Source organism: Molossus molossus, unplaced genomic scaffold (assembly GCF_014108415.1).
Source record: "Molossus molossus isolate mMolMol1 unplaced genomic scaffold, mMolMol1.p scaffold_m16_p_16, whole genome shotgun sequence".
NCBI classification, from domain to species: Eukaryota; Metazoa; Chordata; class Mammalia; order Chiroptera; family Molossidae; genus Molossus; species Molossus molossus.
In genome coordinates this window covers 23,442,889-23,461,262 of record NW_023425351.1, presented here as the reverse complement: position 1 = coordinate 23,461,262, position 18,374 = coordinate 23,442,889, and the positions used below count along the sequence as shown (strand labels likewise).

At 42.3% G+C, this 18,374-nt stretch overlaps 1 protein-coding gene across 1 annotated transcript in view; it reads right to left on the bottom strand.

Annotated features, from left to right (window-relative positions):
- The window catches only part of TRIM55 (tripartite motif containing 55), a 42,172-nt gene extending 28,475 nt beyond the window's left edge, over positions 1 to 13,697 (bottom strand). The window contains exons 1-4 of the mRNA XM_036264282.1: positions 13,168 to 13,697; positions 12,465 to 12,637; positions 6,065 to 6,230; positions 3,495 to 3,590 (exon numbers count right to left, since the gene is read on the bottom strand). Of these exons, the coding sequence (XP_036120175.1) occupies positions 3,495 to 3,590; positions 6,065 to 6,230; positions 12,465 to 12,637; positions 13,168 to 13,335 (603 nt within the window). The 5' untranslated portion in view covers positions 13,336 to 13,697. The remainder of the gene's footprint in view (positions 1 to 3,494; positions 3,591 to 6,064; positions 6,231 to 12,464; positions 12,638 to 13,167) is intronic.
- Between the last annotated feature and the right edge of the window lie 4,677 nt (positions 13,698 to 18,374).

The following is an 18,374-nucleotide window of genomic DNA, read 5'->3' as shown; positions in this document are numbered from 1 at the left end:
TCAGACCACAACAACAGGAGAATTCACTCCCCTTCTCACACAGCTCAGACTGCCCTTTTGTGTCTACAGCCCCTCTCAACGCCACTCTCGTCATCAATGTGAACTCACCTCATCTGGATACATTATTTTTATTTTTTTTATCCTCACCCGAGGACGTTTTTCCATTTTTTGTTCAGTTAGAGTGGGAGGAAGAGAGAGGAAGAGAGAGAGAGAGAAACATTGATGTGAAAGGGACATATTGAATGGTTGCCACCCGCATGACCCATCCAGGGTCTGCAACCGAGGTATGTGCCCCGGGTCCCTCTGGACCGCAGGCCGGCGCTCTAACCGCTGAGCCAAACCGGGGTATTTTTAAAGGATAACAAGGAGTCCACAGTGTGATTTCCCCTAAGCTCAGCAGCTCTCTAGGGCTAGTCCTGGGCCAGGTGCCTGCCCAGGCCAGCCTTGCAAGACATTACATGTTTACGGACAAAATTAGACATGTGTAGGAAATGGACACTTGACCAAAGGGCAGGTGTCAGGCCCCTTGTGGGGAGAGGTGAAGTAATTAGGGAAGCAGAGAGCCCACTCCAGAGGATACTCCATTTCCCATCCCTCAGGGCTTCCTTACCAATCAGAAAGGAGAAATCTTTAACAACAGCTCCCCACCCCCTGGTCAGCAGCCACCAAAGGCTTCTCTGAAAATGTTTCCAGGCAGGTGGTGAGCAGAGCCAGAAAGGGAAACAACAACCCCAGGCTGAACAGAGGACACAAGAGCTCTGGGACCCTGGCCCCAGGTACAGAATTCACCTTGGATCATTTCACTCTGAGCCAAGGACTTGGTATGCAAGGCCCTACATCTACAGGACAGCACCTTGGTGATTACAGGTGTGCACAGTGTGGTCATTTGGTGGCAGTGTCTCTGTCCTCAGGGCCTCTTCAAATGGGGAATATTGGCATCAGGTAGGAATCATAAAATCGGAGACCTCTGTGGGGCTCTGACCAATCCCTGCATTCCCGGAGGGGCTACCTAAGCTGATCTGAAAGACCTGTGCTTATCTGAGCCCCATTCATTCATTCATTCATTCACCCCTATTATCTTATTGGTTATTAAAAATGTCAAGCTTGCTTTAGAAAAAATGTGGGATGCAGAAAAATATAAGGAAGGCATTGAAAATCACCTGTGGTCCCACCGCTCACTGCTCTTAACCTTTTGATTTCTGGAGTTTTCTCCCCTATGAATGTATATGGGGTTATTTATTAATATATACATTCCATACTGATTTATATACTGCTTTTTCATTGTATTTCCTTAAGGTAAAATCCAGAAGTGAAGTCAACAGGTAAAAGGGATGGACACTTTTAAGACTCCTGCCAATTTTCAGTCTCATTGTGAAGCCTTGCAGATGACAATTACATACTGTTCTCCAGTAACCTGTGAAAGTACTCATAAAAGTGCATAGTGTTTGATCAATGTTCTTATCTGTAATTACAGAGATAATAATCCTGATGGATGCTTCCAGGAAGTGCTTCCTGACATCTGCACTAAACCCCGTCTGCTGACACAACTTCAAACCTGTTCCTTCTGGTCTCGTTCTCAGTGAAAATAAAAGCAGCTGCTTTCTATTGCACCCGAGCCTCCAAGAGCAAAACTGGTTGTCAAATCTCTCTGCACCCTCTCGTGTCCTGTGATGCAGGCTTTGCTCAAGGCCACTGCTACGCACAGGATTTCCTCCTGTATGTGTTCCCTAGCCTGAACTTCCCTGACAGAAGGCCTGTTCCCACGACAGAGGCCTCTGATGTAGGCCCCACCAGAGACGAGTATAGAGATTACCTCACTGGCGCAGAAGCAACACACTCCTATTTATACACTCAGCTCTAGGTGCCACCACACCGGAGTGCAGATTCATGGCTTAAAGACTGAATTGTATTTGGCCTTTACTGTAAATAAGTAGAAAGAAAAAAGTTTATAATGTCCACACAGGAATCTCTTTGGGCTTTTCACCAAGAGAAACATTTTCTTCTATAAATGGATGCCAGATTTATCATGGATTTTCTTAGGAATATGAGTGTGGAGAAGAGAGATTTACTTTCATGATGTGTGAATCTGAAGAGAGATTTTGGCCAGTGTCTTGAAGTCATCATCTAGGAACTAGCCTTTGGCTTTGGCTAGAATGTACCTTTCTAATGATAAAATAATAAGACTAGGGCATTTATCGGGCACTCACCTTATGCCTGGCACTGTGCTAAGCATTTTGCTTATGCTTATTTAATTCCTCACAGTAACTATGAAGTAGGTACTGTAATAACCCACTTTTACAGAGGAGAAAACTGAAAGATTGAATGTACATGTGACTAGATCTTAAAAGCAAAATGCTTAGTTTTTTAAAAAAAGTAAGAAGCAGAATGAGAAATACAACACAATGCCATTTATAAAATAAAAGACATGCATATAAAACAGTACACATTTTATAAGAATACAGGTAGATGGAGCATCAAACATGTTAGAGAGGTTATTTACAGAGAAGAGAACAGGAGCAGGAGATGGGGATAAAAGGAAATAAATAGATAACAAGAGGGGCCTTGCCCACAGACATGAAGACAATAAGCCATGAACTGAGCAGATCAGTGCCTCAACTCTCTGCACCTGAAGTCTAACTAAAAAAAATTACCCCAAAACTTTGGGCAGGGAGAGAGGAATAAAAGGTTCCAGGGTACAGGGCCAGAGACTCAGAGATCTTACACCCGCCCCTCTGCAGCATGGCTTAACTAGTCTGTGAATCCTCAAGTCTTGAAAAGATATCTCCTACAGAGCTGAACCTTTTTAGGATCCAGCAGTTTGCCTTCAGCAATCACACAGTTTATAGTTGACCTTGAGAAAAAGGGGATTCTGTCTGTTTTTACATGCTAAACCTAAGAGTGAGCTAAATAGCAAGCCATTCATCCAATTGTTCATCAAGTTTTCATTCAGTGTTTATTATGTGCCAGGTTCTGGGCCAGGCAGAGGGCAGCAGAGTTGAACAAAGCAGAATTCAGGCCGCCCTGAGCTCCCAGTTGCTGAACAAGTCTCTGAGCAGGGTCAGGCAGATCTCTCTCCTGCTGGACCGTCGCAGCCCCACTGTCAGAGCACGGATATGCAGCCCAAACCTGCATGTGAATTCCTACAGCACTAACTAGCATTTCTTAAGACCATTTGGATTTCCACAAAGAAATTGTGCTGTAAAGGTGGATAATCTCATTTTCATTACTTGGAATTATCTTTCTTGTAGCTAATCTTTCAAAATGGGTTGACCAAGAAAGAACACTACATGTAACAAAATCCTAGTAAAGGTGGTAAAATCTGCCTTTGTTGGCTCATGTGGTCACTTCTCTTCCTGTACCGGAGACATACCAGGAAGGAGGTAAATCGATGAGGAGAGACTGAAACGTTGAAATGGGATTTCTAGTGTGGTGTTGAGGAAGCCACACCCCAGGAGTTCAGGCTTGGTTTACACTCCCATGGAGTCTTGACTTACCTCAATAGTTTTACAGGTGTCCTCCAGCTGGCTGATCACTCCCTGGACTCGATCATTGCTTCCCACAAGGACAGCAATGCCATCACTGAGCTCAGACTAATGAAGAGAGAAGAAGGGTGCACGATCTTAGGGGTTTTCTAGTCAGTACTGATTGTGGATTAATCATAGAATTGTACTCATGGGTTCTGAACCTAGGACCCATAAAACCCTGAGGAGGAACAGCGAGGCTTGGGAGGTTCAGAACCTCCTAATCTTGTAAGTAAAATTCTGTATGGATGAGTATAGAAATGCCTTTGTGTGGGAAGAGGTTTCATATTTTCCACCTAATTCCTAACAGAAATTATAGGCCACAGATAGAGAATAACATATTCAAGCTAAAGAATTCTAAGTATTTTTTTTATTCCTCACCTGAGGATATTTTCCCATTTATCATTAGAGTACGAGGGAGAGAGAGAGGGACAGAGAGAAACATCGATGCTATGACATCAACTGGTTGCCTCACACCTGACCCCAGGGCTGGGGACAAACGGCAACTGAAGTACATGCTCTTGACTGGAACTAAACCTGTGACTCATTGGTCCGAGGGCCAGTGCTCTAACTGCTGAGCCAAACCAGCCAGGGCAAGACTTCTAAGTATTGTTTATAAATTGAATGGAGTCCAATATGTGACATCAGGAACCCAAGATAAATAATTTGCTGGGTGCAGCTGAGGATCAGTTTTACTAGGGAAATATATAAAGTAAATACTCATTTATTCACTTACACTTATTTACTTAGACTTATTCAATATGTACTTATTATGCACCTTCTATATGCTAGGTGTACACATACTCACATACTAGACTAAGTCACTACAAACTTGAAACTACAAACATTCAACTGGTTCTAGGGGAAATTCCTCTGACTGTTGACCCAAAGAGACTCTATTGTGTGTACTTACTCCCTTGCCAACTGGTCGAAGGAGTACCAGGGAACAAGAGTGGAGAAGTAGGAGACCTACCTGCTTGGTCCAATTCTGCCTTTGACTTCTCTATGGTGTTGGGCAAACCGCGTAACCTAATTTTCTCACACATTAAGTGACAAGAGCAGTGGTTGTAAAACAAGTTAAAGCTGCAGAACCTTTTCTTCAAATGGAAGAAATGGATGAGCCCTGGCCAGTTTGGCTCAGCGGTTAGAGCATTGGCCTGCGGTCCAGAGAGACCCGGGTTCGGTTCCCACTAAGGGCACGTACCTTGGTTGCAGTTTGTCCCCAGCCCTGGTTGGTCGTATGGGTGGCAGCCACTCGATGTGTCCCTTCACATCGATGTTTCTCTCTCTCTCTCTTCCTCTCTCTCCCTCCCACTCTATCTGAACAAAAATGGAAAAATGTCCTCGGGTGAGGATTAAAAAAATAAAAAATAAATAACTCAGATTTTTTTTTTAAAAAAAAAAAAAAGAAAAGAAAAGAAATGGATGAGAGTGAAGCTGCTTTGGCCAAACGAGAGTGGGGGAGAAGTCCTGCCGTCTGTCCTTCTGTCCATCCCGGTGAGTCCCCAGGGCTCCGAGGGAAGCAGTGTGAACTGGGACTATTCAGTTCTAGCACACTAAGACTGGGGGCAGGGGTAGGAAGAAAGGGGGGTAATCACAAGTGGACTGAAAAATAAATGTTATAGACGTCTCACTAAATCCAGCTTCTTTAGCAGTTAGTACTCACTGGCGGGAACTGGTGTTGCCCAAAAGTCTGGCTTCCAAATTTCATGCCAACTCTGATCCTTAGCAAAACACTGACCAAATGTGGAATCTATGTTCCTAACATTAAGAAGCAGAGATGGGGAGCTGATCAAATTCTAGGTGCCTAGAGTGGCTACACCTATTTGAACACATGACTCCAACCTTTATTTGTCAAATGGATAAGGTCCTATTTGTCCATGGGTGAAACCATATTGGCAGGTTAGTGACAAGCTGGAGAAGATGCTGCATTTGGTCAGAATGGGGGGACTGAGCCAGAGGCCCTGGGATGGGGGCACTCAGAGGAGGCCTTTCATCGACTGGCCTCTGGTGAAAGGCTAGGCGTGGGTTTCACCTCGCCTTGAGGGCCAGCACAAGCAATATTTTAAATTGCTCTTGAAATGTCATTCATCGTATCTCTCCCCCACGCCTAGTAGGGGAAACAAAGTGGGTGGGTAGGAACAAAGGAACATTTCATTGGTGAATGAAGAAAAATATTCTGATTGGAGTAAAAAATTATCCTTTTCTTATCTGTAGTTTGAACTTCAAATAATGTTTGAGCAGCTTGAGAGTCCCTTAACACTGCTCATCTTTAGCAACTGTAAAAGGGTGCAAAAACCTCCAATCCCCTTCCTCTCCAATCCCCTTCTTGACTCCTCCGGGTCCCTTCTCTCGCTGGCCTTCCCCATCACCCTACAGAGACAAACTTCCGGCCACCTGTGCACAGCGTCCCTTCCTGCTGGACTTTCCGTCTCAAAGCCCCGTGTTCCCGCTTGGTTTGGGTGAACCCCTCTGGCAGAGGGAACCAATCACAGGGGCACTTGGAATGGGCTGTGGAGGAGGGGCCGGAGGGACTCTGTTACCTTCTGCCTCTGGAACACGTGAGTGAGGGGAGCCACCTGGCAGTCCTTGTGTGCCCCAAAGATCTTGCATAGAGAGCAGGTGGGCACCTCGCAGTTCAGGCAGTAGATGTTGATGCGTTCCTCTTCATGCTCCTCGCACCTGGGCTGGTCGGACTTCTTTTCTGGTCTGAGAGGAGGTAGCAGATAAATGTGTCAGCTCCCATTGGGACAGAGCCGAGATGGGTGATCAGCATTGCAAATCCCACCTAGCCTCAGAAACCCCATTCCAGAGGGCTCCCAGAGCCCTCCAAATTCAGTTTCCCTACAAATTTAACAGAAATGTGCAGACAACTCTCTAACTACCAGCTTGGGGTGGAGATGGGGAGGAAGGGGGAGACTCTGATATGTAGCATTTGCCAGCCTCCCTGGCATGAGTATTCCCAGGATGACAGATTTCAAGTCATTGAAGGTTCAAAAACCAGCACTGAAAGTGTTCGGCTCGTGTGTTAGGAGCGTGTTCCAGCACTGTCTCCACAGTCCACTAGTTTCTCCAGAGAACTCCTGCCATTAACCCAGAAAATTAAATGTAAATAACCTCCTGAGAACTTGGCAGTGGTTAGGAGTGTGTAGTATGTGCTCAGTGAATGTGAACAATTACACTGATTAGGCAATAAGAAAAATGCAAATGCTGTTCTGGGACATGGTGGTCCTTGGAAGAGCAAATCACACAGATAATCCCCAAGTTTTAGTTCTCCCAACAGGGCAGCACCAACCAAAACTTTTTCAAGCTGCAGCAGGCAATGATGGAGCATTGGGTTTGTATGCGCTAGTGCGACGACGAACAAGCAATGAAGAAACCATGAGGGAGAGGTGACAAGTCATTGCTCTTAAGGATAACCTGTCAGCTGTGGAATCACCTGTAGCATCCCAAGCTCACAGCACATGATAGCACCCTGTATGGCCCCCTAACCATCAGCATGGCTTAGGTGTTATGATCAAGATCAAAATTACACCAAGTTGTTTTAGGTTCCCTCTGGAGAGCAGGTGGGAGGTGTGGATGTAGCCGACTCACACAAAAATCTGGAATTTTTATATATCTTATCTAAAGGCTGAGGATGTTAATAATTTTCAGAGGTATTTGAAAATTTTAAATACAAATCCAAAACCTTGCCTCATATTACTAAGCACATGGTTATTTAAAAGCATCTTAGATTTGGAACTAAATTTTTTTTTTAGTTGTTATCAAGATCTACTTTTTAAAAACTGCAGGTTTTTATGAAGTCAAGTTAGGGGGTCATGACCAGAATAGTTTAAATAAAATAGAGTAGCCAATACTGTGAACTACATGTAGTAAGGATAGGTATTAATACATGCAACTTTGGTTTTAGTTGTACATACATATGTGTGTGTATATACATATCAGTGTAGAACTGAAACAAAAGTATATGTTTCATGTATATCTATATATCTACATCCATCCTTATATGTAGTGGTCACTAGATCACAATGCAAAACATACTTCCTACGTGAGACATGAATTAGAATGTTTGAAAACCACTAATTTTGAGGCAGCCGCAGACCCAGAACTCAGAAAGGCAGTGAATGTACGATCAGCATCTATAAGTCACTAGGTTGAAGTTGAGTGCCCGAGACTGCCAGCTTCAAGATTTGGGAATTTGATTTTTTTTTTGTTTTGTTTTAAGGAATTTTGCCTGGTCTTGTAGCAATATGTTTTCCGTGAAGTCTGTGACCTCTTGACTTGCTTTCTGCCACATGCCTGGAAGCTACAGGAGAAAATAAGTTCCGCAACGGAGAACATTTATCCCCCCCTCCCAGGTCTGTCTGTTTCCTCCACTAGCATGTGCGTTCTGTGAAGGCAGGGGCCATGGCCTGTCTTCTTTTTTGCTGGATCCCCAGTGCCCAGAACAAAGTCTTGCATAGAATGGGTGCTCAGTAAATATTTATTGAATGAATCACAGAGAATTTCAATTAGTGGATAGTACTCCCTGTGCTCTAACATCAAATCACTCATTTGGAAAAGCAATGTGAAATACGGGGAAAGCCTGGGTCACTGTGCACTCACAAGGGGCAAGGAGACCAGACAACAGCCTAAGACTCCACTGATGAATGACAAAGCCCTCCGGGGGTTGTGAGGAGATGGGTGTGGTGATTGGGTCTTTGCTTAGTCAAAGGCTTCTCCACCTCGAGAACTTTCTCTCTCATGTGTTTTCACCTCCTAGTAAATGTCAAGCAAGTGTCTGGAGCACATTTACTGGAAATAGCACAGGTGATGCTACAGCGGCTCATCTCTCCCAGGCATTTCCTGAGGGCAGCCTGCGTCCCTGTGCTGTTCTGATGTCAACAGCTCTGACCACCGACAATGTTAGAGAACCTGGGTATAGTCAGTATATGCAAGCACTAGAAATGTAGAAATAGCCATAGGCTCTATCTTTAGTTTTTTATTGTGATTATTTATTTTTCATAATGCAAGGGACTGAGAACTACTTTCCATGTTCCTTACTAGTTTTTTCTTATTAGGTGGCAACACGGGCCCACAGGCATTCCCCACTTATAAATGAGTACATAATGAAAACATTTAGACAACTTAAGAGATGTAATGGGCCCTGGCTGGTTTGGCTCAGCGGTTAGAGCATTGGCCTGCGGACCATCAGTTCCCTTTAAGGGCATGTCCTCGGTTGGGGTGGTGTGTGTGGCAACCAGTCGATGTTTCTCTCTCTTTCCTTCCTCCCTCTCCCCCTCCCGCTCTATCTGAAGATAAATGCAAAAATGTCCTCAGGTGAAGATAAACAACAACAAACAGTAAGACTTGGGACAAACGTGGCACGTAGAATGAAGACATCAGTGCCCTTTCAGATCAGGTGGCCGAGCTCACAGTTGTGGTTCAGGGCTCAGTGCCCAATGCTGGCAGTGTTCCTAGCCATTCAGTGCAGACTACACTGAAGGCGTCTGTAGGCTGTGCTCTCGGTCTCTGAGGTTGCTGGGACAATCCTAGAGTTTCCTGAAGGGTGGGTATCTGGTCTTGAAGAGGCATTTCAGGCGGTACCGTTAGAGTCAAACTGATCTTAAATACATTGTTGACCACTCATGAGTTAACTCGTAGAGAAGTTTCTCGGTTTGTTGATATTGATGGGACAGAGGGAAAAATCACATTAAAGGGATTACTGGTCAATGGACCCTTTGATTGAAGTTCCAATATTTCCTAAAACTATGAGCAGAATGAGTTTCGAGCAAATTCTTACATTTTTCCATCTTAGTGATAATTCATAAAATACATCTAGTGAAGACAGACTGTATAAAATTAGGCCTCTTTTGGGTTACTTTCTCCCAAAATTTCAGTCTTTGTATGTACCTAAGCAGGAGTTATCCCTAGATGAAAGGGCAGCGAAACCAGATATATTTGCAAAACATGTTGTGAACCATTACACATAGGTGATTGCTATACAGTATAACACACCAAAAAAAATTACTCATATATATGTATAAAATATAATATGTAGCAGATATGTACAAAGTTTCATTTAAATTCACTACGTATAAATAAAGTATACTGAAGTTTATTTAGATTGTTTCACTTTCATACTCAATTATGAAAAAATAGGCAGTGACATGAGATAACTTCTGTGTAAAATTGCCAGTCAACAATGTGTTAAAGCTTAATTCCAGTTCGGCTTCTCCAGGTGATGGTTGTGTGGCCTCAAGCAAGTTACTTAACCTCTTTCAGCCTCAGCTTTTACTCATATCTAAAAATTGGCTTAGGGTCTTCTCATTAAATATGGCAGAATTTAAATAAACACATGTGTTTATTTATTTATGTTTTCTGTTGAAATCCCACTAAAATAAGAGGCCTTGGCCCTGGCCAGGTTAGCTCCGTGGTTAGAGTGTCGACCTGGGGTCAAGAGAGACCAGGGTTCAGTTCCCGCTAAGGGGATGTACTTCGGTTGCAGTTTGTCCCCGGCCCTGACCCAATCAGTGCCCTGCAGGAAGCAGCCACTCGCTGTGTCCCTTCCATGTCGATGTCTCTGTCTCTTTCTCTCTCTCCCTCCCTCTCTATCTGAACAAAAAATAGAAAAATGTCCTTGAGTGAGAATAAAAAAAACAATACATATATAAAATAAAAAATAAAATAAGAGGCTTTGTAGTACTATTTGAATGTTTAAAATTATATAAATGAATTACTCTGAGTAAAATATTTAAAATTTTTAATAAGGTAATAATAATAGTAATAATACTAGTCACAACCTCACAGGATTATTGTGAGAATTCAAGAATTACTCAGGATTCATGTGTAAACCACCCCTGAACAGTGGTTGACACATACTCAGCATGTATTTAGTTTAACTTGCTATATTTTAAAGTTAATTATTGTGTTCATTGTTAATATCAGTGAAATTAGTTCCTTCTCTTATCATTCCCCCCGAACTGTGCCTAGTTCAACACCCTGCAGAATTCTAGATAAGAAGGCCAAGTTTTGTCCAGACCTACAATCTCTAGCTTTTCTATAGGAGGTCAAAGTTCACCAGCTTCCCCCCTTCCTGCCTCCAGCCCCAATGACTGTGAGTCAGAGTTGGGTTCATCTCACCCTCTATATCCCAGGTTATTCCAGGGTCACCTAATTTCCCTGAGGCCCAGGATTCTGGTCTGGTAAGGCTGCTAGCCTCTAGGGAAGAACTGGGCTTATGCCCAAACATTTGCCTGAGCCCTTTCTGCAACCTGTGATTTTGCTACCTAGTAAAAATCTCCCAAAGGCAAGTCTCAAGTTCAAGAAACAACGGCATAAGAAGCATTTGGTAATCACAAAAACAACCCTAGTGCACTCAGCTCTGAGCTTCATTGTTGGACATTTGGTTCATTGCTTTTATACAGTTTGCTCACCTGGGCACTGTTTTTGGCACATGTACCACACAGACTTACTTTATAGTTAACTAATGAGTCTTGTCGTTTCATTAATGCCACAAGTTTTAACATCTCTGGATTTCATAACAACTATTGTTATTGCACATGTTTCAAGCTCTCATTGTGGCAAGTAGCAAAACAGAAAACGACTGCAATAACTAGAAGGTGCAGGAAGGTTTGTGGGGTTGCCCAATCAGCTGGCACTTATGGAGCGACTATTCTGTGCAAGGCCCTGTACTAGGCACTGAATCAGTTGTTATATAAACTCCCTTAATACTGGTTGATTACTAATTGGCTGGTTAATTTTTTTTAAGAGACAGTGTGTGCATTTGCATTTTAAATTAGTGAAATCCAAGCAACAGCAACAATAGTACTTTCCTTCTTCTCTAGAGACTTTGGACACAAGGGAAACAGTCGACTCTGTATCTCTGGACTATGTCATCAGCAATCATTGTTCTTCCCTAGTTCCATCTATACCCTGGCACCATCTAATTTAGTTTTGAATCATAAGCAGAAACTAATAGCTAAGTGATTACAATAATTATATATTAGATTTATAAAGCAGCTTCCTTTCTAAGAGTGCAATGCTCTCAGAGCCATGCAGATGTTCCATAAATACATGTCTTCTAACAAGAATCACAATGAGGTCATTTCTAGATGGTCTCAATATTGCTATCAAGCTTTGTGGACCCACCTGACATGTATAAAATTGAAAGAGGGCTCTTCACACCATGCCTTCCAGGAATTAATTCTCACAGTGTTGTCTGTAGGAAAGGAACTCAATAGCCAATATGATCTGATGAGGAAGAAGCCCCCGCCCCCACCTTTTTAAAATAATTGGATATATACTGCATACCATCAATCAGCAGGTAAATGCTACTAGTATGCAGTACATACAATCTAGAGATAGGGAAACATAATCTGAACTCCCTCTTTTATTTCTCCTATGTCTCTAAACTTTAAGTTGCGAAAGGCCAGGACTATGCCTTGCTTTGCAACTTCCAGAGTCAATACCATGACATGTTAGAGAATTTTGTTTTTATTGTTATCATCTAGACCATTTTAAGGTGAGACTGTCTGAACTAGGAATGGACTATTTTAGAAGATGCCATTTCTGTAATTTTCTGTAAAGGTTTATACTATAGTTTTTCTCATGTAGAATTGGGAGCTACGAAGGCCCTGTGAAGCGCAGAAATGTGTACACTGCATGTACTACAAGGCTTGGAGTGGGGCAGCATTATGCTTCTTTCAATGTCACCATCTGGACTGCATTAGTGTTGAGTTACTTCATTCTTAAATTGATACAAAAGCATGGTCACCAGCTCCCTTTTCTCCTTCCATGAGCAAATCACTCTCATTAGAAAAGACTAACTTGGAAAAACATTTTGCTATAAAACAATTAGCCTGTGATTGCTAAACAAGTATTCAGTGTAGTGACCCACTAAAACAACCAAACAAATAAATAAAAACAAGCCTCCAATGGGTTTGATACATGGAAGAACCATACCTGGTGGACTCCTGCTTGTAGATGTCAATGATATTTTCCACCAGCAAGTTCCTCTGAAGTCCATATATCCCATGTCTGTCCAAAACCACTTCATGCCTGCAGGATGGGCAGCGGAATCGGCCTCCCGATGCCACGGTGGTGCCTCCTCTTGTGGGCAAGTACGGATTAGAGGCCTGTTCTTGCCAAGCAAGAAAAGAAGAATTAAGTAATGTCATGGGTAGCTTTCATGAGACCCCTCTTCACTCCCTGTTACTACAAACAACATCAACTTCTACTTTAAGCTTGCCACTAGATAATCCCTTAGGGCCTTATCAGCAAGTGGTCCTAAAACATAGGCCAAGCGCTCATCCACAGTCAACTGCAATGTACCATTTTCAGCGTGAGGTGATTGTCCATGCAATGTTTTCATAACCTAAAGTTCCACCCAGAAAATCCAACATCAATGTCTCAGATAGTAATTCATTTACAATTTTGAAACAGATTTCATTTTTTAAAAAGACAAATATGATTCTTAGCATTGAAATAAAATTAGATTTGGGAATAAGAGGAGGTGACAGCAAAGCAGAAAGCAAATCATTAGAAATTATGTTGTTTTTCTTGAAAGTAAATGCAGCCTTTTAAAGTTTTCTAAAGGAATCCACCTCAAAGTTAAGCACTTGATTCAAAGGAATCTTTCCCACCCCTGCATTCCAAACAAACCTACCTGGAAGATATCACTGGCGCATTTCCTACACAGGTTGTGCTGACAGGGGAGAATGACCACAGGCTTTGTGAACATCTCCAAGCAGATGGGACAGATGAGTTGCTTCTCCAAGTTGTCCATGGTCTGCTGCTCTTTGGAAAAAGACTTATAATTCAAAGATGCGCTCATTTCCTAGCCGTCGCCTTGTGCACTGCTAGGGGAAGGCTGCTCCGAATGGTCTCTACAAGTGTTTCCTGGAAATAATTCCAAGAACTGTGTGATCAAGTGTCCTTCATGTTTCTTTCGGTGGAGGACATTGTCTCAGGCCCAGGTTCGGAGTGGGAGCCGGAGCTGTTTTTAGCAGCTGGGGTCACATGACAGGCTGACTTGTCCATATAAGCCAGTGACAGGAGGACAGATCCTGACAGGTGACAGAGAACAGGAGCCGGCATTCCTGCCCCAGGAGTGAAAAGAGTGAGTGGGAAGGAGGATTACAAACCCCATTTAGACGGGGCAGTGAGGAGAAGGAGGTTGCAGCGCACAGTTGTCAACAACAAATGCGAATGTGTGTTCTTCAGAGTCGCCGAGCCCTGCTCTCTGTGAAGCTTCAGGAAGGACTGGGGATGGGTTTCTCCAGGGCCAGGGGGAATGCAGCCCAAGCGAGAGTCTAACTGTGTAATGAAAGCCATTTCTGTCTTTAGAGTTTAGAAACTGAGTTACTCAAATAGCATGATCACATCATCTTAGGTGAAAATAAAACATATCTTGAAAATCATTATCCTAGCTTCACTAGGGCAGTCATTAAAAAGACTTGCTCAGTGTTGAATATTTCGTCTTTTCAAGGGGTGCAGCATGGGAAACATTCTAATTTAAAACCGATTTCAAACCTTGTCACTATGAAAGCATCTACAAAGTAAAGCACAATTCAAATATGAGTGGATGATGAAATTATTTTTTAAAAGCTGTATAATAAACTCTAGAATGCTCTTTTCTATGTTACATTGCTTTCCTTCTTCCTTAACCTTCTGTCATCCTGTACCCCGACTTCCACCCCTACACACCCGAAAACTGGACAATTTTTAAAAGGTTAAAATAGTTTGCAACAACTGTCAGCAATGAGGTAGTAATTGGCACATGGGATAGCAGATCCATTATCTCACTTTGACAGATAACGGGGACAGATGTCAGTGCCATTGCCAACTGAAGCAAAAATGAAGTCCTGCGTCTACACCTGCTTCTTATCAGTCTGAAATACCTACACCCCTTTGCATTTGCCTAGTCCTCCAAGTTGATTTTTTAAATGGTAGTTTCCCTACTGGTTTCCGATATTCTTGGTCTGCTCTTGAGTCATAAATATCAATTCCGATATTTGCCAAGACTTTGTGAAAGAACTGTTTCATTAATATATAGTTTATTTTTCAAAAAAATTTTTATCCTCCCCCAAGGACACTTATGCATTCTTCTTCAGCATTCTTCTTCAGATAGAGCAAAAGGGAGAGAGGGAAGAAGAGAGAGAGAGAGAAACATTGATGTGAGAGAGACACATTGACTGGCTGCCACCCACACAACCCCAACCAGGGCTAGGGACAAGCTGCAACTGAGGTACATGCCCTTAGTGGGAACTGAACCTGGGACTCTCTGGACCGCAGGCCGACACTCTAACCGCTGAGCCAAACCGGCCAGGGCTGTTAAAAGTTTCTAATCAATCAGAGAAAGACAATTATCACATGCTTTCACTTATTTGTGGAATATAATGAACAAAACAAAGTGATGAACAAAATAGGCCCAGAGGCATAGAAGTAGGGTACAGACTGACAAACCTCAGAAGAGGGGGTGGAGGGGAGGGAAGAGATAAACCACAGAACTTATATGCATGTATGCATAACCATGGACATAAACAACAATGCAGGGGACGGAGGCAGGGGCGGGGATTGGGAGGAAGGTGTCAATGGGGGGAAAAGGAGAAACATCTGTAAAAAAATACATAAACAAATAAATAAAAGGTTTTAATCAGATTAAAAATGAAAAAGAAGTACATGTCTATTTTTTATGTGATGAATTTGCAGCCTCATTTCTCCTTGATTTTAAAAACCTCAAACAATGAAGATATTTTAACATATCCCTGGTGTGCACTTAATTATGGGCAGAGACTAAGTGGGTGTAACTGGTTATGTGTGGTCTTAGTGCTGTGTGTAATGAGAGCTTATTGAGAATCTAACAAGCTCCATTAACTAATAATAAGTTATATATATTCATAAACATTCCAGGGATCTTTGGAGAATTTTGTTATTCCTTTCAATATCTATTTAGCAACTACAGTGAAGAAGGGAATTGGTGAGATCTTTTTACTGTGTTAATTCAGTTCAGTTAGCCTGGGCAGTTAATTGTGCTTATCATTGCATGGGCTATGAAGGTCTGAGCACAACAAAACAAAGTTTCTATTGTAAAAGCTTTGCAACCTAAAGAAAAGCACTTCTAATGATATACATTGTAGCAGAGTCTATCCTTATAAGAGAAATTAATTATTTCAAGAATCATTCATTGTTTATCATATATGTCCATTGTGCTGGGCTCTGGGATTGAAAGACAAACTAGACACAGGTCACTGTCCTCAAGGAGGGCAATCTTACAGTAGAGATGAGATATGAATATACAAAACCACAGTACAAGACATGTTATAAAGAGCTAGAGAATTTCAGAGCTGGAGGAATTAGGAGGGTTGCATGGGTGGGTCAGCATTTGAATTGATCCACTGAGGAACTTCGGTGGGTCATAGGTGGGGTGTCCTAGGAGAACGCACAGAAGCACAGACAGTGAACACAGGAGCGCTAGGAATACTCAGTGTACGGTGCTTTGGGCTGGAGTGCAGAACATAGTGCTACTCATTGGCAGGCCCGCACACCAGGCTAAAGAGTTTTTAACACTTAATAAATTAGACAAAAGGAAGTTGTTAAAAGTTCCTCACGGGGACATTTCCATGAGAGCTGTGTGTTGGCTAAATTATCATCTCGCAGTGGTGGTTGGGACAGTTAAGAGTGATGGTGACCCGGCTGAAGATCAGATGGGAGGTCGTTGCCAATAGCCTAGTTGAGAGGTCACAAAGCCCTGGCACCAGGTGGTGGCAGTGGGGAAGGAAAGGAGGAAATGGACTCTGGATTGACTATGAAAGTAAAACTCAGAGATGACTCAGGTGCCCTGAGTCTGAGCAACAAGCCATGATGGGGTAGAAAGCTGCACAGTGAGTCAGGAAACAAGCCTCCTCAGCACCAACATCCATCTCACTTTGTGATCTCAGGGAACTGACCTCACCTAGCTGGATTTCAGTTACTTTATCTATAAGTGAGTGTACTTCATAACCTAATTTAGCAGAATTTGTAAGGGAACCCCCCTCTGAAACTATTAATTTTGACATTGAGAATCCCCAATTTGATTTTTTGATGTGGAGTTGATCCCTATGCTCTCTTTTCTTTTTCCTCTGTTCCTTCTTGCTCTCTGCCTTTTACTTTTTCTTAGAATTGCCCCTGGACGCTACACAGGAAACTAGCAAGAGTCCCATAGGAATATAAGTGAAGTTGATGGGTAATGATTTCCTTCTCCTCCTCATCTGCTTTCTCCATTCTTCCACAGGGTTGGGCATGTGAGTTGAGAATAGGACATAGGAGTAGCACTCCGCTCTAGGGAGGAACCCGCAAGTTCCACTCCCAAATCATTCACACAGTCTGAGAGACAGGTAGAATTCTGGAACTGAATCAGAATTTAAATCAGCTTCAAGTTGCTGGGATTTGGGGTGGACCTGGGCCTCCACAGAGACATGAAAACCAGCTTAGTCTCCTGCAGGTATCTTATACTCGATAAGAGTGGTGCATGACTTCCTCCTCCTCTCCTACCCCACCCCACCTCACACTAGGACAAGGGGTTTGAAACCAAATGGGGGCAATTACTTGGAAGCCCCGATTGCCCCTCATGTCTGAGTCCCACCAGACTGGGGCAGAAGTATGTTTAGAAATTTAGAAGCGGAAGCGAAACCACCACTGTTCTTACCTCCTCCAGCAGTTTCCCAATCCCCAAGGTGAGTCAGAGGAAGAAACACGGGCCCCTAAGAACCTGAGTAATGCATCAGACAAAACCGAGGATTTATGGACATATAGAGCTAATGGGAAGTAAAAAATAGATACAGTTTGAAGCAAAGCAGCGATGCAGAGAGTGCAGTCCTGGTGGAAGAGAAAACAAAAAGAACTTATAAGGACTTGACTCATGACATCTAGAAAATACTTGTTTTCCTTCTGTCTACATTGTCAATTTTTTCAGTTTAGCTGTGTGACAATAGACAGTTTGGATATGTGGTTTTTAAATTTGTAATAAAAATTTTAAATCTAAAGTTAAAGAGAAATGAACTACCTTGAAAAGTATATAACAGAAGCCAATACTATGGCATTTCTTCCATTAGATAGTGTGAAAACTTCTGGCTGAAAGCTTTTTTTTCATCTTGATAATTACTCCTTTTTCAAATCTGTTGTTTATAAATTTTACTTCATAAATGTCTGAGGAAGTGTTTCAAAACTAACATATTGTACTTTCCTCTGAATATTCCTTAGCATAATGCACATGCTGGAAATAAATAGTGACAGTACCAACAAGTAGCAAATATTTAACCTATGGCCTTCCCAGAGGCCATGTCTGAACTCCTAACCTTGATTCCTGGCCCTCCTTGACTCCATTCTCAGCATACACAATCCCTCCTACCTCCCTCCACCCCAACCTCCTAATCAATTTCTCTGAATTCACTCTTGCCTTCTGCAATCCATTTCTCATATGTTACTCCCTATTTAAATCCCATTAATGGTCATATTACCCCTAGGATAAATATATTAATCTTCATTGTGGTCCCTAAGGTCTGATCTGGCTCTTACCTATTTCTCGGACTTAACTGTCCAATAGAAATAAAGTTTGAGTGACATATATGAGCCATATATATGATTTTAAATTTCTATGAGCCACATTGAAAATCAGAAACAAATGGAATTAATTTAATTAATATATTCAATTTAACCCCCAAACATATAAACTATTATCATTTCAACATGTAATCAATATTTTAAAAAATGAGATGTCCATAAATAGAGATAATTTTACTTCTTTCTTTCCAATCTAGAGGTCTTCTACTTCATTTTTCTTGCCTTATTGTACTTGCTAGAAACTCCGGAATGGATATCCTTGCTTTGTCCCTG